The 26,243-nt window shown below is 46.6% G+C and overlaps 2 protein-coding genes across 2 annotated transcripts; both read right to left on the bottom strand.

Annotated features, from left to right (window-relative positions):
- Positions 1-513: 513 nt before the first annotated feature.
- On the bottom strand, positions 514-12,763 carry TAF6L (TATA-box binding protein associated factor 6 like). Its single transcript, XM_066582856.1, has 10 exons — positions 12,688-12,763; positions 10,993-11,146; positions 9,399-9,485; positions 7,590-7,740; positions 7,451-7,501; positions 7,277-7,371; positions 4,262-4,336; positions 2,085-2,302; positions 810-942; positions 514-691 (listed from the first exon to the last, which is right to left on the bottom strand). The coding sequence occupies exons 2-10, from the start codon at positions 11,137-11,139 to the stop codon at positions 545-547; spliced, it is 1,104 nt and encodes a 367-aa protein (XP_066438953.1). The 5' UTR covers positions 11,140-11,146; positions 12,688-12,763; the 3' UTR covers positions 514-544.
- Positions 12,764-21,297: 8,534 nt separating this feature from the next.
- LOC136581725 (mRNA decay activator protein ZFP36L2-B-like) lies at positions 21,298-23,778 on the bottom strand. Its single transcript, XM_066582349.1, has 2 exons — positions 23,755-23,778; positions 21,298-22,184 (listed from the first exon to the last, which is right to left on the bottom strand). The coding sequence occupies exons 1-2, from the start codon at positions 23,776-23,778 to the stop codon at positions 21,429-21,431; spliced, it is 780 nt and encodes a 259-aa protein (XP_066438446.1). The 3' UTR covers positions 21,298-21,428.
- Between the last annotated feature and the right edge of the window lie 2,465 nt (positions 23,779-26,243).

Below are 26,243 nucleotides of genomic sequence, written 5' to 3'. Positions count from 1 at the left end.
CCCATTTACACGGGACGACTATTGCTCAAAGATGTCTTTTAAGTGATAATCGTTGCGTGTAAATGCTACCATTGTTAACATAAAATCATTGTTCGGCCGAAAAGCAGAGTTTAAAAGCCATCTTTCGGCTGGGCAGCTGATAGCAGGGACCGCACGCTGTGAATCTCCACGGGAACACTGATAATATTGTTTTCAGCTACAGAACAAAGGGGCTGTATGCAGATAACAGGCCACCTGCTGTTATCTGCACACAGAGTAGGGAGGCTCATTTACATGCAAATGAAAGTAATAGTAATAAGCTGCTAATGGGCATAATGCTCAAACTGTCATTCTTCCTATCTTTTGAACAACTTTTGACCGATCATCTTTGTGTGTAAATGGGATTCAGATTGGTTAGGTTGAGCCTCAGTACTAGGTACAAAAACTATGGACAGCTGAGATGCTGTTTTGGAAAAAAAAAGTAGCCATGTTTATCATCATGTACAACCCCTTCAACTCTAAAATGGACTGTAGTCAAATAACCTTCCTGGAATATATATTTTGTTTACCTTAGCCTACTTACCAGAATGGCTCCATAGACTTTATGGCCATCTGCCTTGACCTGTGCATTGGACATGGAGTGATCATCTAGCACGGTTTGTAATCCAGACCAGTAAGTTGGGAGCAAAGGATACAGCACCTGTTCAACTGCCTGAACGAGAGAAATTAGAGGTGAAGCACTGACTAGATTATTACCCTACATACTAGATCTGTGCAAAACATGCTTTCACCCTTAAGAAAAGATGATAGGCCATGTTTGAACAACTTACCTTCCAGCCTAGCGCATGGAGACCAACCACAGCACCATAATGGGAGCAGAGAGGGCGCACAGGGTCTCCCAAGACCTTCTGCAAGGATTGCAAAACCTGCGTATATAGTGACCCCTCCAAATCCCGATGTGTCCTGAAGATTAAAAAAAAGATAGAAGTAAAGCAGACGTATGTATTCTAAAATCTAAAGGTAAGTTCATATCCGTGTAGGAGTAGTTGTCAGGAGCTGCAGTCATAGATACTACCACCTGTGAAAATAACGACCGACACCATAAGCTGCATAAAATCCTGATCGCTCAGTGTAAATAGCAGCTGTTCAATACTGAACGGCCGCTATGTTAAGTGAATGGAGAGGGTTAGGGTAAAGGGAGGAGTGAAATCTCCTGCAGCCTCCACGCTGTGGAGCAATGATACCCACTCCTATGCAAAAGCACGTGAGTGGGTACGAGTGTCGGGCATCGTTTGCCCGACATTCGTCCCATCTAAATGGGCCTTAAAGGCAGCAGCATCCTGGACAAACAAACTTCACAGCCAGCATGTATTACTGGGGGGGCACACTGTCACATGAGGAAAGTTTGGAACAAGGAGCAGGTTGCAGACCGCATGTCATGGGAGTCTAAAAGTGAATGAAGAAAAGGAGATTGCCGTCTGAAACTTAGTGCCATTTTTTAAGCTTGAGGTAACTACTACTAGATGTAAAAACCATCTTGCCTTATCAAAAGTGTCCACAACCTCTCCCAAAATAGTGGGCCTTAGAGAATGGCTAAGTGCCCCAGGTTGTGCTCACAGCCAGCATTAGCAGCTGATTTTGCTAATAGAAACCACCACTGCTAGGGAAATTTAGAATGAAAAAAAGAACACATCTTCACATGAATGTCTGTGCTGTAATACTAGGGCAGCCACAGCGCCGTGCATTATCTAGCAGCCGTGTCTGGCACTGCATCTGAATCCCATTCACTTTAATGTGACTGAGCTGTAGAAAGGCCATGTGACCGATGGACGTGCTGTTATATACAGAGTAAGAGGCTGCAATGTTCATTTTCGAGAGCTGCAGCCTCTTCAAAGAATTGAATGTGGTGGTACCAGGACTCGGACCACCAATCTGGTATTGATGACCAATCCAAAAGGACAGACATTCAATATCTAAGTCTCGTCAAACCACTTTAAGCCTCACCCAAATCTTTACTTACATGTAATTTTTAATACTACAACTTCACTAAACATTTTATTCTAAACAGCGAAAACTTCCAACATTCTCTTCTAATTCCCCCTTACCATATGCAACTCAGTAATCCTGCTCCATAGTCTCGCAGAGTCCAATGATCATTAAGTGGATTGATGGAGGCAGCAAGTGGCTCCGTCACACAGTACAACACACTCTGCATGAGGCTGCAGCCATAACTCCCCAAGTACAAATAGGGATTGGACAGGAGAGACCGAACTAATTGCAACAGACGACTCAACTGCTCCAGATCATGGCTCACTGACTTCACCTAGAAGAAAAAAAGGGAAATAGTTGAGTAATGTGGTGCAAAAGAAAAGACAACCAACAGGTAGGTTTTTGGCTGACCTACCGTCAAATATTACTGTTATTACGACGATTGATCATATCATCACTTCTTACAGTAAGGTTTGGTAAAGTCAGCGGAAACAGCTTTTAAATATGTGTGGCCTGACAAGAGGAGGGGTAGCACCCAGTTCTCAATGTATTCATACATTTCTAAAAGTTCTAAGAGACAAGACTCCAGAATTGCTATTTTATGGGCAATACAGTGGCCCCTCAACATACAATATTAACCCTTTCCAATCCAGTGTCAGACCTCATCCAACATTCAGATTTCCCTGCACAGCTCTGATGTCGGGCGAGGTCTGACATGTTTCTAACACTATGCAGAACAGAGCTCCGATGTTGTTGGCTGTTTTGTGCAGTGTAAGGGTGTGGGCAGACGAGCGCATAAACGGCGCGTTTTTGCGACCAAACGTATATACGTGACCATCTGAGGCAATGGTTTCGAATGTATTCGTTCACATGGGCGATTTTACGGCGCGTAAAAACGGCAATTCGAAAAAAAACGGAACATATGCGACCGAAATACGCGCCAACGCATATTCGATCGCCGAAAAGACCGTTTGCAAAGTAGGAACAAACGAAAATACGCTTTCTAGCTCTGGTCGTGATCGGTGAAAAACGATCGCTCGGGCGATTATACGTTGCGCTCGTGCGAACGTAAATACGCCTACGCTCGTCTGCCCGCACCCTAATATACGACATCCGAGAGCTGTCCTGCATCCTCCATTTCTAATTGACATAATAAGACTATTCATTTCTAACTTCTCTAAACATATCTATCATTAAAGAAATTAGAAATGAAGAGTCTTCTAAATGTATGTCATCAATATATTTATTACAAATGATCTTCCCGATGTGAAATACTCATAACTCACGTTTAAAATTTCAAAACAATTGCTAATAAAATCATCAGGACATCATTTTTAGGTGTTTCTGTTGAGTAATTCCAAGGGATCCACAACGCACTTTCACACCCAAAGTAAATAAGAGCTGGCGAGTGTGTGGTTGACAGGAAAGTTGGATTGGAAAGGGTTAATGGAAGACCATGGTACATTGAAAATATTGTATGCTGCAACAATTACTATATGGGAAGCTGGTAACTGGATCGGAAGCAGCCGTGAGAGAAAAAGTCTGACTTACAAAGATGCAGTTTTCATGTGAGGTTTTTTTTGTTTTTTTTTGCCATAAGCCAGAAGTAGATATGGGAAATATAAAGGAAGGACTTCTACTTCTCCTTCCTGCTGGATCCACTCTGGTTTTGAACCAAAACACTCCATCACAAAATAACACTGCAGATATATGGCGTCTATGGGAGCCAAACGCTAGCAAAATAAAACCTTCCGCCTAACATCGTAACATAGTAGTATGCTATGCTGAAAAAACACCGACACTATGGAACAGCAAAAGTGCGCTGGTGACAGGTGAGTGACAGGTGAGTTGCGGCGGGGAGGAGAGGGAGAGAGATCTCCCCTCCGTTCCTCCCCGCTCTCCCCCGCCGCTGGCCCCCGAATCTTTAGAGACGAGCAGGGAGATACTCGGCTAAGGCACTACTCGCTGGAGTAATGTGCCTTAGCGAGTATACTCGCTCACCTCTAGTGCACACGAATGTACATTAGACTGTAGCTAGGTCCTGTTAACATCAGCTGAAAATAATCTAATGTGTAGGACCAAAATAATTAATCCACATACTATAAGGGTGCGTTCACATTTGGCTGATTAGCTGCAGATTTTGGTGCTGATCTGCAACAGATTTCACCATTTCAAACGAATTCAAGTTGAAGGGGTGAAATCTGCACCAAAATTCATGATAAAATCTGCAAAGATTCAGTGACATTGGAACGCACCCTAAACATTGTTACAACACTGGTAATTATATACTCACCCCACTCACAACATACACAAAATATGGTAGTAATGCAGCAATTTTTGAATTTGTCTGTAAATCTTGCAGTGCCACCTGGGAGGGATTAAGATAAATAAGTTACGAATATGGCAGAAATCACACATGCAGTTTTTGGTGCAGTTTTTCAAGGCAGGCCAAGAGTGGATCCATAAGGAAGAGGGTCATTTAAAGGAATGATGAATAAATTTCCTTCCTGCTGGATCCACTTTTGGCTTTGGCTAACTATAAAACTGCATGTGTACTTGCAGCCTAAGGGTGGCTTCACACGATCGTGTTTTTGTGCGTACATAGGTGTGCACCCATGTATGTGCAAAAACACACTTGAATCACGGTCAGTGCATTGTTTTCAATGAAGCTGTGGCTGCTGCCGGCGGCTCCATTGAAAACAATGCTCCGCCAGCACCCCTACATTCTTTTTCAGGGAAGGGCTTTACATATAAGCTCTTCCCTTAAAAAGAAAAATTTTAGTGTAAAAAAAAAATAAATAAATAAAAAACATAGTTACCTGTCTGCCGCTGCTGTGTCCCCCGCGGGGATGAAGAACACATCTGCTGCATGGGGCAGATGTTTCCTTAAACCCCGCTAGTTAAAAGAATTCCTTGCTGCTACATCTGCCACATCTGTGACAGATGCAGCAGAGGAATTCTTCAATTCTCTACCACAGCTGTCACACATGTCAACTGCGGTAGAGGATTCTGCTGCTGGCAACCCCTTCAATTGATTTCAGGGAAGGGCTTTAAATATATGCCCTTCCCTGAAAATCCAGAAAGTGGTTTAAAAACAAAAACAAAAATTAAAAACATACTTACCTCCCTTCGGCTCAGCCGCGTCTTCTCCTGGCTGTGCCCGACTCTATTGCTGATCTATCAGTAGGCGCGGATTCAAAATCCCTGCCTGCTGAAAGAGCTGACAGCGAGAGCTGCCTGTGATTGGCTGAGCACGTCAGCCAATCACAAACAGCTTTTTCAGCAGGTGGGGATTTTAAATCCCCACCTGCTGATAGATCAGCACTAGAGATCCAGGGACAGCCAGGAGAAGACGCGGCCGAGCCCGGCAGCCGAAAAGAGGTAAGTATGTTTTATTTATTTATTTATTTATTTAAAACCACTTTTTCTGAATTTTCAGGGAAGGGCACATATTTAAAGCCCTTTCCTGAAATCAATTGCCAGCAGCAGAATCCTCTACCGCAGCTGTCATGTGTGACAGCTGCGGTAGAGAATTGAAGAATTCCTCTGCTGCATCTGTCACAGATGTAGCAGCAGGAAATCCTTTTAACTAGCGGGGATGAAGGAAACATCTGTCGCATGTGGCAGATGTGTTCTTCATCCCCGCAGGGGTCACGGCAACGGCGGACAGGTAAGTATATATATTTTTTTTTTTTCTCAACTAAAATTTTTCTTTTTCAGGGAAGAGCTTATATGTAAAGCCCTTCCCTGAAAAAGAATGCAGGGGTGCCGGCAGACCATTGTTTTCAATGGAGCCGCCGGCAGCTGCCGCGGCTTAATTGAAAGCACTACATGCATTCCCTATGGTGCACGCATGTCCTATCTTTGCAGGCACACGCCTGTAAAGCACAGACATGTGAACACACCATAGGGAATGCATTGCTGCAAATAGAAGCATGTTTTTGTGTGTGTGTATATACGCAAAAAACGCGTTGGTGTGAAGTCACCCTAAGGGTGCATTCACACGGGCGAGTAAATCGTGCAAGGTTCATGAATTGCAAGACACACAAAACTTATACCAAAATATAACCCATTATTTGTACATGACCAATGCGGCGAGACAGAAAAATCAACAGCATGTTATATTTTTGTGCGTTTCTCGCACAAGAATAGAACATGCAGATGTGCGGTCTCCAGCACATCACATAGTTGGAGAGTTAATGTGCTTTGAGTCGCACCCGAGAATGTCGGGCGCGACTTGCTCTTATCTGTGTGAATACATCCAAAAGCTAACTTCACACGGACGAGCATAACATTGAGCGGTGAATCACGACCAGATATCGTGCTCGCCAATATGCAATTACCCTGTGGATGCGAGACGTTTTTTTTATCCAAACCACTTTGCATCACTTCGGGGAAGTAGCAATCCTCCGCCGCAGAGTTTCTTTCATTGTTTTCAATAGGGAGACGTCACATCTTACTCTCATGCACCTAGCACCTGGTGTGATGCCAACGCCGGCTCCATTGAAATCAATGGGCGATGTGAGGGTACGCCCAAAGATAGGACATGCTGCAATCTGTTTCTCGCATTGTGGTGCGATGCGGGAAAACATTGCTTTTGTGTATGACCCATTCAAAAGAATGGGGTTCATATTCCTACGTTTCGCAATGCAAGAATCTTGCCCATCTGAGGCCGGCCTAAGGCCTCATGTCCACGGGGAAAATCGGGCCCGCTACGGATTCTACATGTAGAATCTGCAGCGGGTCCCTCCTGCCCCGCGGACATGAGCGCTGAAAATAACAATAAACTTACCTCCCATCCGCTCCGTTTCTTCTCTTCGCGGCGGCGGCATCTTCTCTCGTCGCGGCCGGATCTTCATTCTTCGGCTCGGCGGATGTGCATGATGACGTCGGTGACGTGCCCCGCGCATGCGCCGGGCGGAAGCAAAATGATCCGGCCGCGACTGAGAGAAGATGGCGCGGTGCCGAAGAGAAGAACCGGAGCGTGTGAGTAAAATATGATTTTTGTGTCCCGCGGATCCGGACGGCTTCCATAGGCTTCAATAGAAGCCCGCGGGAGCCGTCCCCGCGGGAGACCCGCATGAAAATGGAGCATGGTCCAGATTTTTTCATGCTCCATTTTTTTTAAATCACTTTTATTGACGATCCGCGGGTATTTATCTACCCGCGGGTGGTCAATGCATCCCTATGGGGTGCGGATCCGCGCGCGGGAGAAGAGTTAAAATCCGCTGCGGATTTTAATTCTTATTTTCCCCGTGGACATGAGCCCTAAGGGAGATAAAAAAGTCAAATATTAAGAAAGAAAAACCTTCATAAGATGCAAATCGTCTCCCAGCACGGCTCTCGTCACACGCTGATAATATTTCAACAGGTCGTCCGTTAGCATTGAGACTGCAGCAGGAACTGGAAGGAAAGGATATGAATAATTACCACCCCAAACTGTTGATAGGGAACAACATGTACATGACAGCTGCACACTTGCCTGTCCCTTGTGGCTCCAGGTTTCCTTTACTGTCCAGATAAGAAACATGAACTGGAGAAAGGAAAGGCAATTCAGCCAAATCCAAAAAACAAACTACCATTTACTAAATGCACCGACGCAGGAAAAGATGTCTTCATACCTCTGACAGCAGTCTCTGCGGTTCCTTTGGGAATGCTGGTGGCCAATGCCAGGTCTACCAAATTTATTTCACGGTCCTCAGCGCAATGACAGTCACCGTCTCGAACACTGCGGAACAGAACTGGGTCCGGGGAGCCGTGACCATATATTGGCTGAAAGATACAGCAATGCTCGTGTAGTAAAGAACACTGCCCGGCAGGAGATCATGTCACCTGCATCACATCAGCTGTAGCCATGCATGCGTCCCCCATATATCACACAGAATGAGTGGATTACAACATTAATAATTCAATATATGAATTACACACAAAGTGGACTTCGAATACCAATAGCAACTTAAATGGGGTTTCCTGTAAAAAAAAAAAAAGAAAAAAAAAAGGATATAAGCAGCGAGTGGATTAAAATATAATAAAATATGTCATACTCAATCAGTCAATGTGCAAACCAACCCCCACTGCTCCAGTTCCTCAAAGAGCTGCATTTGTCACATGCTGTTTATTGTACATATGAAAGCCTAGCCAATCACAGGCTTAACCCTTTGCAATCCACTGTCTGACCTGAAGACATTATGATTTAAGGCTGTACAGCTCCGATGTTGGAAGACGTCCGTCGGGATTCTCTTACTGTATATTGCCAGCCTCTCCGCTGTCGGAGTCTATCCAACGTGTCACATCATGCAGTACTGGCTTTAGCCAGCAGATAGCGCCATTGTATAACAGCAGATGAAGAGTAAGGCCTCCTTCCCACGAACGGATTTACGCCGCGTAAATTTGCGGCAAAAATCCACTGCGTGGCCCCCTGCTATTAGGTTCTATTGAACCTAATAGCACAATGCTCACGATGCGTAATTCCACCGCGGAATTACGCACCGCGATTTCTCCCGTCCTCACCCGCAGCATGCTCTATTTGCTGCGGGTGAGGACGGGCTGTACGCGCTGACGGCTTCCATTGCAGTCAATGGAAGCCGTCCGTTCACGCTATCTCCCGCTGCAACCAGCGGGAGATAGCGTGAAAAAACGCTTCCCCACCTACCGCCGCAGCGTCATTTGACGCGGCCGGCGAAGCGTTTTCACGCTATCTCCCGCAGGTAAGTATAGGGGCTCTGGGGGGCGCCGTGACGGGCTTCACTGCGTAATATTACGCGGCGGAGCCCGTCACGCTCGTGGGAAGGAGGCCTAAGGCCTCATGTCCACGGGGAAAATAAGAATTAAAATCCGCAGCGTTTTTCCGGCACGCGGATCCGCGCCCCATAGGAATGCACTGACCACCCGTGGGTAGATAAATACCCGCGGATGGTAATTAAAAAATTTCTGGAGCATGAAAAAAAATGGACATGCTCCATTTAGGTGCGGCTCACGCTTGCGGGAGCTCATAGAGCACAGAGCTCAATTGAGTTCCCGCATGACAAATAAAAGACAATTACAGTGCATCCGCAGCCCAAATCCACGATACAAATCTGCAGCAGATCTGATTATCCTCGTGGACATGAGGCCTAAGCCTCCTAGGAAAACTAGAAACAAACTGGATTGGAAAGGGTTAAGTGTTGATACTGGTATGTATGTCACATGACTGCTGAAGCCAGTTTTGGCTGAGTGGCCATGTGTACCATGAAAGGCACATGACTGCTGCAGTTTCTATCAGGACCAGAGCAGTGGGAACTGGAGCTGCTGCGCTGGGTGGAACATCTAACAGAGAGTATGACTTATTTTTATTTTAACCCATTCCTTGCCTGTATCATTTTTACTCCTGGGAAACCCCTTTAAAGTCTGTAACTAAGTTTGATTTCCAATATATTGCAGTATCATAGTACCTCAACATTGCTCCAGCGCAACGCTCGGTTAAAGTCTTCCACCGTGAGTCTTCGCCTCCGGGAGTGCCTGAGAGACTGCGCACTGAACTAAGAATAAAAGAATACACAACAGATATAAGACACCAGAGGCAGAGTTTATAGATGTACAAGAAGTTGGCTCGCTCTTTCCTTCATACTTCAGTAATGTCAGACATTCCTTTCCTCCTCCTGTACGGATCTTGAGTAAATGGAACCCTTACATGGGACAACTGGCTACTATTACTCCAGTGCTTTTAGACGTTCCAGGAGTTTGAAGATGAAGGGGAGATTAGATATCGGCCGGTAGTTGGCAGCACAAGTTTAAGTCAAGGGATGGTTTCTTTAGTAATGGGGATATGACAGCAGGTTTAAAGATGAGGAAAAGATACCAGGAGAGAAACAGGTTGAATACTAGTAGCAATGTTTCTGGTGGCACAATGGGCCACTTACTAGTAGCACATCACACACACAGCTCTGCCACATGCACGTCACAAATGCAACTGACCACATGATGGTGACATCATCACAGGTCCAGTAAGCACACGGCTCCTGTCAGGCTCTGCATTTTTTGGGCTCTGTGATGACGTCACCGTCATGAGATCACGGGCGGAGCTCACAGCCCCGGTGACTGGTCACATGATGGTGACAATATCACATGTAACTGACACAGTCACACACAGACAGCTGGTCCTTAGTACTTTGATTGTTGTGAGGTGACCAATAACAGCCAGGGAGAGGAACTAAAGGAGGTTAGAGGGAATAGGGTCACTAATGCAGGCAGTAGGGTGAGAAGGAGAGAGGAGCTTGGAGATGACCTATGTTGGGTCAAATGCTAAGAGTGAACTAGAGGAGGTGCAGGAGAGAAGGGGATCAAAGCTAATTGGGGACTGGAAAGTTATTTCCTGATGAATATTGCCAATTTAGCCAATTAGGAAGACAATCCTGGACCTAAATATTCTCTACGCCACTTTGGTCCATGAATGACGGCTTGCACAACGGGGCATCTGTGCACATGCAGAGAGATGTCAGGAACACTCATGAGCAGAGAGTTACGGAGGAGTCTGTACAGCGCAAGTGTAGATGGCCTGAGGGGGTCAGGAGAGCCTCTTTAATACAAATAGGCATTAAAAATGATTTGGGAAGAATATGGCCGCCTGCGGAATCCGGCCCTGATCGTAGTCGGTGACCCCGCCTGCCTGTCGTCAACTTCTTTTAGCTGTACTGTGGATGGTCCGGCCATCACACATGCACAGTACAGATTTTCCCGCGATTATGCGGGTTCCGCGACCGTTCTGCAGTGTTATTTGTGGAAGGGTCGCAGGTCGGACGGCTTCTATTAACTTGAATGCAAGCTGTCAGTGTGGACACCGCAGAAAAATGGGGCATGCTGCGATTTTTCCTCTGTGAGCGGAAATCACAATTGATTTCCGCTGGTGTGCAGGAAGAATCACTTTGCCATAGCATGCTATGGGCGGTATTTGTTGCGGAACCCAGATCGGACGCCCGTCGCGGATTCTACAATTCAGATATGCCCGTGTGCAGGCAGCCTAAAGCAGACATTTTCCATGAGCTCTACCTGTGTGATCTCCCGCAGCCGGTAACACACATCCTCAGCCAGCAGGGCGGCCACCTCATCTGTGATCTCTAAGCCCACGCTCTCTGCAGTCAGACGGACCGAGTCCTGGCACAGCTCCACATAGCGGCGGTCCTCAGTGTGCGTCATCCCGATGCTGCAAGAACAAAACATGGTGGACTCCTGTCTAAGTACTCCTTGTAACTTCTTAGGCCAGAGGCACAGTAGCCCCTGAGACATCTTCATCCATATGTGCAATGGACCCATAACAGCCGGTTAGACTAGTCACACGTATGTTCCACACGGACCAGTGGTCCATAGTTTAAAAAAAAAGAAGTAAACCCCAAGCGTGCCCAGCTCTAATCCAGCCCCACAGATGGTAACAGCCGGGCAACGGGCAGCGCTCCGTGAGATATCAGACCGCACGCGCAATGGCTTTTACGTCTGTTGTGAGCACAGCATACAGGGTCGCTCGTGCGGATCAGCCTTAGGGCTCCCTCACACGGGCGTATTGTCACTGCGTATTACACACGCGTATTTCCCGTTCTTAACACGCAGTGGAGGCAATGAAAGTCTATGGACCCTCATTCTTCCATTCACCCCTGCGTTGGAGCCGCGAGGCGACATCCGTATAATACGCAGGAGAAATAAATCGCAGCATGCGCCATCGCTCTACGCAGCATACGCAGCCCGGCTCTGCACAGACCGGGGAGGTCCAAAAAAGTCACACTGCGCATATCCGTGACGCACACAAAAACGCCTCGCATCTGCGGGGACATCGCATGCTGGCGAGCGCGAGTTTCACAGCCCGGTATCGCCCTCGTCCATGTGAAGTTAGTTAGCCGTAGGACGTTTCCCAAATTCTGCACCTTTATCCGCCGCTGCGAGTTCCACACAAAAACTCGCAAGATTCAATGCAGATTCTGATGCAGAGTTGCGCTTTTTTTCATTTCGCATCAAGATCTGCACGGAGCCGTGTGGCCATTACCGCGGCATCGGGGGCAGAATCCGGAAAAGACTCCATGAGAGTTGAAAGCCCCTGAAGGGCTCCTGCACACCTGCGGTCGCTGCGTATTTTTTAACACGAACATCAATAGGACTCTCTAATGTTAAAAACGCATCCACAAAAATTGCAAGTTTGTGTTTTGCGACTTTTGTGGATGTTTTTAACATTAGAAAGTCCTATTGACGTTCGCGCTAAAAAATACGCAGCGATATCGCGCTCGCAGGTGTGCAGGAGCCCTGAGCTGCCCACAGGGGGCATCGGACCATCAGCATGCCTGACTAGTCTGACAGAAGGACTTTTAGGCGCGGCGGCGGATCGCTACTTCCCTGAAGTGATACGCGGTATCAGGCTGATTGGCGCGGCCCGTATTGCACTGCCCCATGGAAAACTGACTACATAATTTGTAGGAACTTTTCCATTAGTTGCCATTGTGCTCCTCTAATAAGACAAGGTGCAGCGGCTCCTGGGCTCAGAGGACCATTAGCTCTGCCCCGGCTCCACCACGCCCCCTACAGGTACCGCACTAGTGTGCACGCAGCGCCAGCGCAATTGTAGGTTTTCTCTTTATGACGTCACTAGTTACTTCACTCCCAGCATGCAACACTGTGCGCGCGCTCCGCTCTAGTGAAGCCCGTCCTGCGCCTGCTTGTGCCGGTAGCCGCACACCTGAGCTGCCGCTACGGACAACTCACCTCGTCGGAGCCGCCGACCACACACTACGGAAAACATCCCCCGCCGCCGGGTAACCAGTCAGCCGCCGGCCGGTGGGCGGAGAGCTCGCTGATTGGTTAACGCAGACGTCAATCACATGAGCTCTATACCACTGACGCGCGGGCTCGTGCGCCCTCTTGTGTCTGATTAGTGAATGACACCCTGTATCACGTCACCAACACAGACCTGAAAAGTTCTTCCAAACCAATTCGTGGCCTTCCTTACCCTGTCATACGAGATGGAGCTTGTGGTGACAGCTTCACTTTATATGCTCCACCAAAGCCCACCTGGTGGCATGTAGAAAGATGAAGCTTAAAGGGAACCTAGCATCAAGTTTGGGGAGACTACTTTAAAATGTAGATTATATGGGGTACAGAGGGGTTACAATGGCAATGTTGATAGTGGCCCCATCTGTGCTCTCATACCATAAGGCTAATTTCACACAGGCGAGCGCGATATCAGTCCGTGAAACTCGTGCCGATATCGCGCTCAGGAACGTGCGAGGCATCTTTGTGTCAAAAACACGTTGCATCACTTCAGGGAAGTAGTGATCCTCCGACACGGCAGAAAACAATAGGAAACCTCCCATCGCACTCGCTACACCTCACACATAGTGCGATGCTTTTGCTTGCCCCATTGAAAAGGCCCAAGGTATGGGACATGCCACAATGCGAAGCGGGGACAAAAATGGCCCATGTATATCACCACATTCAAAAGAATGGGGCTCATATTGGTGTGAGATTAGTGCATCTTGCAACGCACCAATCTCCACATGGCTTGTACTGTAAACGCTGCGGAACTTCCGGAGAGATTCCACCAGCGGAACTTCCACAGCGGCTGCGGCCCGTGGCTGTCCGACTAACAGCAACAGAATAGCCGAGGACTTCTGTCGTGGATTTACAGGTGGCTTCCATGCAGAAAAATCCACGGCAGAATCCGCCATGTCAACATACCCAAAGTTTGCCTCAAAGAAATTGCGCATGCAGATTCTGTCCACTGACAGGGAAAATTCCATGTGCGGATTCGTGACAAAAAGCCGCAGACTTTAACGTGTTTTTTAAAGCTTGAGGCCGCGCTCACAGTCTGTTTTTGTATGCGATTACCGCAGCGTGTTGATTTCGATGGGGCCTCGCTGACATGCTCGAATGCGCCACTTTCTAGCACTTTTGAAGGACTGTCTGCTCTATTTTGCCGTGTTTAGCGCACCTTGTCACCCTTTACAATGATGGGGTGCGATAAAACCCGCTGTTGGAGGCAGTAACCTGCATCTGAAAATGACAGTAATATTGCTGCGTTTTGCCGACGGCATGTGTGAGAGTGGCCTAACCCGCCGTGGACAAATTTCACTGTGTAAGCATACTCTTAGGCTAGGTTTACACGGGGCATAAATCTCGTGGAATGTCCACAGCCACGGACCCCACGGACGTTCCATGAGATTTCTGCAGCCGAAAGGCAGCTTTAAAAACCCCTCCTGTATTCCACTGCGGCCATCTCTCCCTATAGAGAGGAGAAGGCAGCAGAACTGGCGATACAATTGACATGCCGCGGATTTAAATTCTGCGCGACATGTCAGCCTAAGCCCGGCTTGGCCGCAACAGACTGTCCTCAGTGTGTGGCTCAGGTTTAAGATTGCCGGCAGAATTTCCGTACGGAAAGTCTGCACGGAAATTCTGCCCCGTGTGACCCCAGCCTTAGGCTGGGGTCACACGGGACTGGATTCCAGTGCAATTCTCACGGAATGGCCGCACCGAAAAACTGCGAGAATTCCACTGGAAAAGCGCAGCTCCAAAACCCACTGCCTTTAGCCACGGGTTCTTTAGCAGTTTCGCCGTCGGCATTTCGCTGCGGTTTTCTCTCCTCACAGAGAAGAAAAAAGCCGCTGCAGAAAAGAGAAAATAATTGACATGCTGCGGTATTGAATTCCGCGCCGCATGTTTGTTTCTGAGCGGTTTGGCCGCAGCGTGTGGACAGAATTAGGAGCTGCGGGCGGAATTGCCATGTGGACTTTTCGCACGGAAGTTTTGTGGCAATTCCACCATGTGTGAACTCAGCCTTATAGTGGTCCAGCCACTTCTAGGGTGTAAGGGCACAGAAAGGGCTACAAGTGTACAGATTAGACCGCTATTAGAATGTGGCAGACAGAGGGATCACTATTGGTTTGTAGGGGCATAGAGCATTATTACCTCGTGGGGGTGGGATGCAAGGGAGAAGAGTTATTGTATTGGGGATACAAAGGGACACTATGACTATGGGGAGAAACTGAAAAGAGGAGGTAGTGGTGGGATGGAGAGACTAGAAGTCATGGTGGTCTGGGTCCAGCTGGAGAAGAAAACTGAATATCACATATGAGACATCACCTGTGATCACTGTCATGATGTAGAACTGGTCAAAGTAACAAAATAAGTGCAGCACTCAGGAACTCCATCCAAAAAAAGCATTTTGTAGGAAAAAAATATATAAGCTTTATTATACTGCATAAAAATACATGCAAGGTTTTGACCTAACTGTCACGATATAGAACTAGTATCTGACTCTTATACGGTGACTACATTATTCAGACATACGCTAGACCTGCGCCGAAAGCATCCAAGCCCACCATGTTACAAAAGTTTTTAAAATATATTCGCTGTATGCTTTTTCTTTTTCCTCTCTTGGGGGGAGGGGGGGGGGGGAGGTAATAGAGTGATGCAAGTGTTTGGGTTTGTGCCCTTAAACTCTAGCAATGTCCCTGGCTGCTAGCGCTGCATCAATGGCCCAGCGATACACTGAAGGGACTTATTTGTACAGCGCCAATTCATTCCGCAGCGCTTTCAGGTAATGTATATGAGCTCACAACCCTTAGGCCGTGAGGGAGAGCTTAGCACTGTATACTGATATCTTAACACTCTGCCCCGCTTGAGGCCCCCTGAAACATTTCAGGCATACAACAGCTGGCAGCTATGAAGAGCAGCAGGGAGCCCAAGCTGAACTTTTTGCACCCAGGCCCATGGGCCTTTAGCTATGTTGCTAGTGAAGTCCCATAGATTGACTGCCTTATGATAGCGTTGCCCTTTAAAGGTCTTTTCAGTTTTTGTAAGGGCTAATGACCACGGCCGGATTTCTGCTGCGTTTTATGTGGCGTTACGCCGCAGCTATTAGGTTCTATTGAACCTAACAGCTTAATGTTCACGCTACAGAATTCCGCAGCATGCTCTAATTGCCACAGGTATACGCGCAGCCGACTTCCATTATAATCAATGGAAGTCGTCCGTTACGCTATACTTGCCTGCTCACCGCGTCATTCCGCACAGCCGGAAACGAGTATATGCTTGGGCTTATGTCCATATGAAAATATATCTCCCAGAGGAGCATGCATGGCCTTACAGGCCTCCTCACTCATCTGCTAGGTGCCCTCTTTAAGGAGTGATACCCCTCCCGACTCACGTCCCAGGCCTCTCACTAGCTTAGCCAGGATCCCACTGTATGCTGATGAGGGGTACAGTTTTCTGTCTTAGGCCGGCTGCACACGGCCGTGACGGGCTCCGCCGCGTGAATTCCGCGGCGGAGCCCGTCACGGCGCCCCCCAGAGACCCCAAACTTACCTGCGGATCCAGCGTCCTCGCTCCCGCATGACGCTGAGGCGTGACGCGCCGGCCACGTCACATGACACGCCCACCGCATCACATGACGCAGCCGGCTGTGTCATATGACGCGGTGGCGGTAGGCGAAGAGGCGATTTCACGCTATCTTCTGCTGTGCTACAACGGAAGATAGCGTGAACGGACGGCTTACACTGACCGCAATGGAAGCCGTCCGTGCGTACACCCGTGGCAAATGGAGCATGCCGCGGGTGAAGATGGGAGATTTTACAGTGTGGAATTCCGTACCGTAAGCATTGTGCTATTAGGTTCAATAGAACCTAATAGCTGCGGGCAACGCGGCGGATTTTCGCCACGTATTATGCGGCGGAAATCTGTCCGTGGGAAGGAGGCCAGAGTTTTCAATTCCTAATGTTTTAAAGACTTGTTTAAAGGGTCTGACCTTGACTTGCAGGAATGCTGCCATCCAAGAGGTGGCGCTGCAGAAGTATTGTTCAATCTTCCTTATTTTAAGAGGGCCATTATTGGAGTTTTGTTCTGTATATGTAGATTATAGTATGCAGAAGAGATTCAACATCAGACCTCTCCTCCATGCTGTATTATACATATACAGAAGAGATCTCCTATGTCGGACCTTTCTCCTGCATAGTGTAATATATTATAATACACATTAATCCCTTCAATTTTCAAAAATTGAATCAGGACAGTTCATTATGTGTTTGTTTAGTAATTCCAAGGATTCCACAACATATTTTCCCACCCAAAATGAATAAGAGTTGGGAATTGGGCGGGTGGCAGGGAAACTGTTGGAAAGGGTTAATAGCAAAGTAAGGCCGGCTGCACACGACTGGGTCAGATTCCACATGAAGAAGTCCACAGCAGAATCAGACCTTGTGCCGGGCCAGTATCCACGAGTACCTGACATTTGTTTTTCTGTACTGCAGCTGGTCATCATACCGCGAGGTTTATGGATAAATAAGGGAGTTAGGATATTTTTTATTTTTTTTTGGGGGGGGGGGGGGGGGGGGTGGAGTGTCATTAAGCAGTTAATCAAGAGCACTGAGTTGGGATTGTCTACACAGGAAATGAACATAAGTCATCTAATATATAGACTCACATAATTTGTTATGGGCCACTTAAATAGGACAATTATTGCTCCAAATTCATTCAATGAACACATTTGAGGGATCCTGCAGTGTGAGGGCAAATGTAAAGAATATAAAAATTTGAGAGACCTTATTGTTAACTTTGTCAGCATAAAAACCCATTGCTGGATTGTGGGCTTGTTGGTCAGCATAGAAGCCAACGGTGAAGTCTGTCAGTGTAAACACTCTGAACAAGCACCAGCCTTACTGATGTCACTCGTTTACCCAACGGTTGTCCTGTGTAAAAGGGCCATAAGGACTCCTGTAGTAGCAAGCTGTTTGTTACCACAAGCACACTGATTGGATGACAGAAGCCCCCTTCAACCACTTGGTAGTCAAGAGGTAAAAGTGAATAGGTCAGCCTAACATGTTGTCCAAACGAGCCCGCCTTTGCTAGAGCCCGCCTCACAGTAAGGACTGACTATAAAAGCCAAATGGTTTATTAAATATTTGTTAAAAACTAATACACTAGGGCACTAACAATTAACAAAGTCCGATACTGCAAAAAATTGCAGTTACTCAGAAACTACCCCACAAAACAGGACAGAAACCATACTTGGTGTACTACCAACGAGTGTCTAACCAAAATTGAGACCATTTCCCCCAACTGATACAGGGTGGAGTAATTGTCCGAGACCTCCATTGGTGTACAGTAATGTAGTCTAATCACAAATTAGATATTGTCTTGTTTCATTCCATTCAAGCCAAACTAGGTGGAGTCATTCATAGGATATCATTTTGTTATAGAGTGTACTGTCACCAAGCACTCCTATCTACCCTGTTTGAGTAGATCTAATGTACTCCAGGTGTCTATTATTGAAGTGTAGTACTCTGTTGGAAAGTGAGTATTTTAATGGAAGTATACTCTGTATCCCCTACTGGACCAATGGAGCTTATATGATCAAAGGATGTTTATTGTCTCTGATTATATGATCTTATCAAGGATGTTTGTTAGCTCTGATGTGTATTACTCCAAAGGAGATTTACTATATCTAATTTAACTTATTCAAGGATGTTTGTTAGCTCTGATATCTTACTTCATGCATTTCCCCGCTGGTTAGGGCAGGTCAGGAGTATTATAAGGATGGTAATTGTTTTGAGGAATGCGTATTGTAACTAATTGATAACCCAAGTGACACCCGAGTTGATAAACTTCTATAGCGTTTTGAAGGCTGCCAGAATATTTGGGTTATCCCGAGTCGATGCCCTAAATAGATGTTACCTAGCTTGAATTATCTTAGAGGGCTTGGTATGTACCACTAGATGCAGTGCACCTATACCGATAGTAAATAGCTCAGTCATAGTGCCATTATGCTCAAGGGAATAACTATGCTCTAAAATAACTCGGTAGTGTGGCTCACAAGAGTCCACCAGTATAGAGCGCTCTAGGATGTATGTGCTAGAGTATCTAAACCCCGAGTTATTGAACTTATTCGTATAGAAAAGGAGTTTATTGCATGGACAGACAACCTAATCTCCCTAATCGTTTAGCAAAATTGGTATCCTAGCCTCTAAGATTGATGGTAGAAAGATATGATTAGAGAAGGGAGTGAAGCCTCTGGCCATCGATCAGGATAACCTGAGTATTCTGCCACTAAAATACTTGCTTTCCAACAAAGAGTACTAAATTTCAATAATATTAGACACCTCTGGAGTACATTATATCTACTCAAACAGGGTAGATATAGAGTGTACTGTCACCAAGCACTCCTAACAAAGTGATATCCTATGAATGACTCCACCTAGTTTGGCTTGAACGGAATGAAACAAGACGATATCTAATTTGTGATTAGACTACATTACTGTACACCAATGGAGGTCTCGGACAATTACTCCACCCTGTGTCAGTTGGGGGAAATAGTCTCACTTTTGGTCAGACACTCGGTGGTACACAATGTTTTCTGTCCTGTTTGTGGGGTAGTTGTTTCTGAGCAACTGCAATTTTCTGCAGTACCGGACTTTGCTAATTGTTAGTGCCCTAGTGTATTAGTTTAACAAATATTAATAAGCCATTTGGATTTTATATTCAGTCCTTACTGTGAAGGGCGTTCTATACTTTAATTTTGGACTTTCTGCCTCTGAAATAGACCAATGCTGGAACTAACTTTACAGAGGAAGATTACAGCACATTCCGTGCACCAGTGTGCGCTTTACTACAATGTGCCGAGTCTACCAAATGCAGTCTAGATTTTACTGAAGCTACGTTTCATCTTGCTAGTTATGATTACACATGAAAGTTGTTAGGCTGGGTTCACACGGGGCAGATTTGCCACGGAAATTCCATGCAGAATTTTGCCGTGGCAACTAATCCTGGGATTAGCCAGCCATGTGGACAAGATTTTGCCGACCGTAGCATGTCCATTTTTTTTCCCCGCTGCAGCTGCGCTCTTTATGGGAACGCCAGCTGCAGCGGAAGAGTGCGCGGCCAGGCAGCTTCAAAGCCGCCACGGGTTTTGCAGCAGCGGTTCTCCAGGCGGAAATCTCAGTTTTTCGCTGCAGCCAAACCGGGAGATTTCCACCGAGAATCTGCCCTGTGAGAACCCAGCCGTATGTGCAGTGGTTGTACCACCATTATTGCATGCCTGTGTTTTAATAAAGCTTGAAGAATTACACTTAATTTGGTGCATCTCCAGCTGTCCAAGCATCAGAAGTCTGTACCTTCTATGAGCAGGTGTTAGTTTGCGTTTTAGGCTGCAGCCACACAGGGTGTAAATCTCACGGAATGACCACATGGAAATACCATGATTTCTGCGGCAGAAATGCAACTTCAAAACTCACGCTATTTGGCGCGGGTTTCAAAGCAGCGTCGCTGCCTGCATTCCACTGCGGCCGTCTCACCCCATAGAGAGAAGAGGTGGCTGCAGCGGCTTTGAATTCTGCAAGGTATATCAGTTTCATCGCAGCTTTGCCACAACAGTTTCTCCGCAGCGGACGAGATTTTTTGCAAATTCAGCCACATTGCTGCTTTATCCCGGGGTTAAGATTGACGGACGAATGTCTGCATAGAACCCAGCCTTAGTTTACACCAGTTTGTTGTTTAATATAGTAAAACCAGTTTCACAACTGCGTCAGAACCTCCGTTCAGATGCCACATCACAGATCCAGCTCAAACTACCAGAGAAGTGCAACATGCAGCACCTTTCTCATCCAAAAGCAGACAGACCCCATTATAGTCAATGGGCTCTGGCTGGTGCTGTACAGTTCCATCTGGTCAGCTGCAGGGAGTCCCCCTCCCTTTCCTGCTTCCCAAAAAGGAGCAGGAAAACAGAACTTTAGGTGCAGTTGTGGAGCCACCTTGATTCTAGTGGTCTGCAAGAAGCCACATCTGGACAATCCTGCACACTTCTGAGTAGTAAGCAGATCCATGACATACCTGTGCATGTTGTAGGATACATCCATACTAAGGTCTGCATTATGAAGGTTTACAAACACGTATCTGAAATAGGCATTTTGGGCATAAAGGGTCCACCAATCCCATATCTGAAACAGGGTCTACCAGTCCCATTTCCAGATCAACAAGAACAATGCAGATTGCAGTCTGGGAAGTACTGCTGTTTTTTGTATCCAGTAGCAGAGGTTCATGTAGTCCAAGTTGGTGCCAAAGGAAACCTGCAGAGAGGTCCAGTATCTTGGCAACCAACTGTCAGAGGGCAGACATGCTGTGCCCTTCCAAATCCCACTTACTATACTGTAAGTTACATGATGAGTGCTATAGGCGCACCTCACACCAAGGATGGTAACAAGACCTGGCAGTGTACAAACACCACAAATGATGTATATCAAAACAAGTCTTAATTTTAATTAGTGACATAAACACATCTTGTCCAATAAAATCATGAGTCACCTAATAAAAGGTCCATTAGGAATATTAAAACTTAATCTACATAGAGGGATAAGGGAATAATTTAAACAATTATGTACATAAGAGCTATGGGGCAGCATGGCTAGAGCGAGTCAGATTAGCTGACAGGTTTAAGATGAATGAAAGGCACAGAGTCGTCATCCTGTTACGTTGGGTCCATTCACAGAGAGGTCGTCCTCTTCTCCCAGGATCTGCAGCTTCAGTGCAAGTGGTAGCAAACTCGAGAAGTTAAAAGCATTGTTAGCCAAGGATTCAGAGAAACATTCATTCCCAGTATCCATTTCTGAGGGGGAAAGGGAGCCGCTTCCAAGATCACTGCCACTTCCAGAATTACTTCCCGCTCCCCAACGGTCTGGAGGTGGGCTGTGCTTGAACAGACAGTGGGCGCCATATGGGCAAACACCAAGTGCTGCATAGTGACGGCAGGCATCACGGGCAGTATTTGGGTGCTGGAAGAGACACGTTGACCCATAAGGGCAACCTCCAGGTGTGTGCCAGTGGCGGCATGGCTTTTTGCTGAAGAAAGGTGATCGGCCACGCTGTCTGAGGCGAATGGTATCCGGTATTTCCCTCTTCTCACTATGGCTATGTATGAATAGGCAGCGGGGGCCATAGCTGCAGGTTCCTAGGAGATGAAAAGAACGACAGAGCTCAGTCTTGTACTTTGGGTGCTGGAATGGTGGGCGAAGATCGCTCAGCCCATGGGCAAATTGGCAGCGATTTCTGTAGACACAAAAGCCAGTTTCAGCATATCTGTTGCAGAGCTCAGTCTTGTAACGCAAGGAGAGTCTGGTGTCTGTGGGTGCCGTGCAGGAGGAACCAAGTGGAGCTTCACCTAGAGTCAGGCTGATCGGAGAGAAGATATCCAGACTGTTTGAGAAATTCAGGAACATCTGCAAGACAAATCAAGTTCTTAGAAGATGAAGGGTAATGCTCACTCAGAAAGGCATGCCAAGATAAGTGCTGAGATACAAGCCCATATATATATATATCAAGACTGCTGAACAGCAAGTGCACCCATTACATCTAGCCCCATTCAGTTTGTAGGTACTGTTGTACCTTGTCCCCACCCCAAGTATGGGTGGAGACCTAGTAGTGGACCAGTTTGCACATATGCAAGACAGCGCATTAATGGGATTTTATGCCATTTTAGGGTTCATTCACAGGCACAAGTATATTTTGGACACAAAATACTGTGCATTTGTGTGACCAAAAAATAAATATAATACAATACACAGTGATTTGTATGTTTATCGTTTTCATGGACATCTATGGTGTGTAATATGCACCAGCCATACTGCATATTTTTAACGTGATCATGCATCACATGAAAGAAAAAACTAATGGGTTCTATGCACTGTATTATGCAAGCAAAAATTGCATGTGTAATACAAACTGCAAATATGCTTGTGTGAACAGGGCCTTAGAGTAGAATTTGAGCAGCTTTATATCACACAGCCAGAGGCTTTACATTGGCTGACAATACAGCACATCAGCATTTATTACTACTGTATAGTCCAGCTGCACATGAGTAATCTACTGCATGCCACAGTTGTCACTCTACATGCTGCACATTGCCACATGCCATGATACAACATACTGCAGTTTTTTTTTTGCATAGTGTGTGATCGGCAGCATGGGATCCTATAGCAGATGGTACAGTGTATTCCGCATGCAAGATATGCTATACCAATCCAGTCATCTGAAGGAGCCCTTACATGCAGAAGATTGCTTGTATGGGGGCAAACAGTTGCCATCACCCCCATACAGGTTCTATGTGTCAGCGGACAGAGGGATGTGCTGCTCACAGACAAGACAGACAGCTAACAAACATCTGCACCAAACAGTACATTTGTGTCCAACCATCCCATATAAAGCCGGGTCCACATGGCAGATTCAACAATCCCAAGCCATTCATTTGATAAACTGCCCTTCAGCACAGCAAGTGCCAATGTCAGGGATTATTCTACCAGTACAGAGACCCTGTGCCAACCTACTGACCAAGCATTTACTTACAGGGTGCCAGAGAATAAGACTTGGGTGACCTTACAGACGTGTGAGCACTGAACACACTGGTAGCTCTGCAGCAGCAAGTACTGGGGTGATTAAAGGGAACCTCACCCTGCAACCTCTAGGCTCACCTGTGCCCTCCACCCAATGCAAGCTGTAGTGGGGGCTGTGGGGCAAAACTGTGCAATGTGTTACAACAGAAATCCCAGATACATTTAATGGGGTACAAACAACCCAAACGGCACAGCCTGTACCCACTGGGGGCATAACTCCCCCCGCAGGAGTGCTGCGCACCGTACTGCCCACTATATAGACTACTACAACTCCACGATCTCCCCGCTAGCAGCCACTGAGCCGCACTGCTCGCAGCGCCCTTGTCTCCGGCACACAGCGCCTGCAGCAGAGCGGCCGCGGCTCCCGCACCTCAACCCTCCATACAGCCCGTCTACTCACCTTCGCCTCCTCGTTCAGCTCCATCCTGCCTGCAGATGATGTTCTCTCTAAACGCTTACTACATTCTCCAGCTGCTGTTGACTGTTTTATTGAAACGATCAGCCAATCAGGGGGAAGTGTGGGGGCGTGGTCATAGGACAAACAAGGAGCCGATTGGCTATAGTCGAGGCGGCCAATTTAACTCCCGACACCTGTGTATGTAGTAGTAGCTACCTATAGACATAGCAGGGTGCCCACCCAGTACCACTGGGTAGTGCATAAGCATCTCTGTATAGTCCTTGTAGTATTATCTATATCACACATGTCAACCGCAAGGCACGCCGACCCAAACTGATCGGTAACTGCGCTATTACTAGTGGGACTACTATGGGGGTAATTTATACCACTGGAGACAGTATAGGTCACTATCACTACCGAGGCCACTATGGGATTATTATTACTACTGGGACAACTATGGGGGATCCTTTTACTACTGCGGCTACTATTGGGGACCCTATTACTTCTACAGCCAATATGGAGGATCCATTTACTACTGGGCCACTGTGGGGCATCACTATTACTACTGGGGCCACTATGGGGGTGGGGGTCACTAATACTACTGCGGCCACTATGGGATTACTATTACTACTGGGGTCACTAATACTACTGCGGCCACTATGGGATTATTATTACTACTGGGGCAACTATGGGGGACCCTATTACTTCTACAGCCAATATGGAGGATCCATTTACTACTGGGCCACTGTGGGGGTCACTATTACTACTGTGGCCATTATGGGATTACTATTACTACTGGGGCCACTATGGGATTATTATTACTACTGGGGCAACTATGGGAGACCCAATTACTGCGGCCACTATAGAGTACCCTTTTACTACTGAGGCCACTATTACCACTGCAGCCAAGCCACTATGGGATTACTAATACTACTGGGGCAACTATGAGGGACCCTTTTACTACTGGGGCAACTGTGTGTGTGGGGGGGGGAGGGGGATCACTATTGCTACTAGGGCCACTAAGGTGGGGGTGGGGGGTCACTACTACTACTGTGGCCACTATGGGATTATTACTACTGGGGTAAGTATGTGAGACCCTATTACTACTGCAGACACTATGTTGGACTAGTTGCTAGTGGGGCCACTATGGAATTATTATTACTACTGGGGCAACTATGGGGGGGGGGGGGGGGGCATTTTTACTACTGGGTCCACTATGGGGGACACTGTTTCTTGGCTGATGTGGCTCTTGGTGAAAATCTATCTGTGTCTATTTATCTATTTATCTGTCTGTATTAACTATCTCATATCTCTATCTATCTATCTATCTATCTATCTATCTATCTATCTATCTATCTATCTATCTATCCATCTATCTCCTATCTATCTAATATCTATTTATCTCCCATATCATCTATCTATCTAATATCTATCTAATTATCTATCTATCTCATATCTATCTCAAGCTGGATTCACACGAACGTATATCGGCTCGGTTTTCACGCCGAGCCGATATACGTCATCTCTCTCTGCAGGGGGGGAGCCTGGAAGAGCCAGGAGCAGTGCTCTGAGCTCCCACCCCCTCTCTGCCTCCTCTCCGCCCCTCTGCACTATTTGCAATGGGGAGAGGCGGGACGGGGGCGGGACTAATTCGGGAAATTTAGCCCCGTCCCGCCTCCTTTCATTGCAAATAGTGCAGAGGGGTGGAGAGGAGGCGGAGAGGAGGCAGAGAGGAGGCGGGAGCTCAGTTCCTGCTCCTGGGTCTTCCATCCCCCCCTGCACATGAGGACGACGTATATCGGCCCGGCGTGAAAACCAAGCCGATATACGTTCGTGTGAATTCAGCCTCATATCTATCTATCTCATATCTATCTCACATCTATCTATCTATCTATCTATCTCATATTTATCTATCTCATATCTATCTATCTATCTATGTATCTATCTATCTCATATCTATCTATCTCATATCTATCTATCTATCTATCTATCTCATATCTATCTATCTCATATCTGTCTTTCAATCTATCTATGTATATCGATCTATCCATCTATCTATCTATCTGACTGTATCTGTCTGTCTGTCTGTATCTAGCTATTCTATTTTTTTTATTCTCTCCATTCTAGTGTAATGTAATCTATTTTATTCTATTCTATATTATTTTATCTCTTCTATTATATTCTATTCTATCTCATCTAGTCTAACCCCTGATAGCTATTGAAATACTGTAAGAGATCTTTCACCTGGGGCAGAATTACTCAGCAGAATGCAGCCAAATCCGCAGCTGTGGAAGTCCACACCAAAATCCGCAGGTCTAACTGTGGATTTTGATGCAGAACTGCAGGCCAGTTTTAAGCCATTTTCAATTCCACATCAGATTCCGCAGGTAGCCGCTGATTTTGGTGTGCAATGTACCCCGGCTGGCAGTGCATCCTGCAGCGTAATCCCATTCCATGTGAAAGGCTCCTAACATACGTATAGGTGGAAATTG

Source organism: Eleutherodactylus coqui, chromosome 11 (genome assembly GCF_035609145.1).
Source record: "Eleutherodactylus coqui strain aEleCoq1 chromosome 11, aEleCoq1.hap1, whole genome shotgun sequence".
In the NCBI taxonomy this organism is placed as follows: Eukaryota; Metazoa; Chordata; class Amphibia; order Anura; family Eleutherodactylidae; genus Eleutherodactylus; species Eleutherodactylus coqui.
This window is presented reverse-complemented; position numbering and strand designations above follow the sequence as displayed.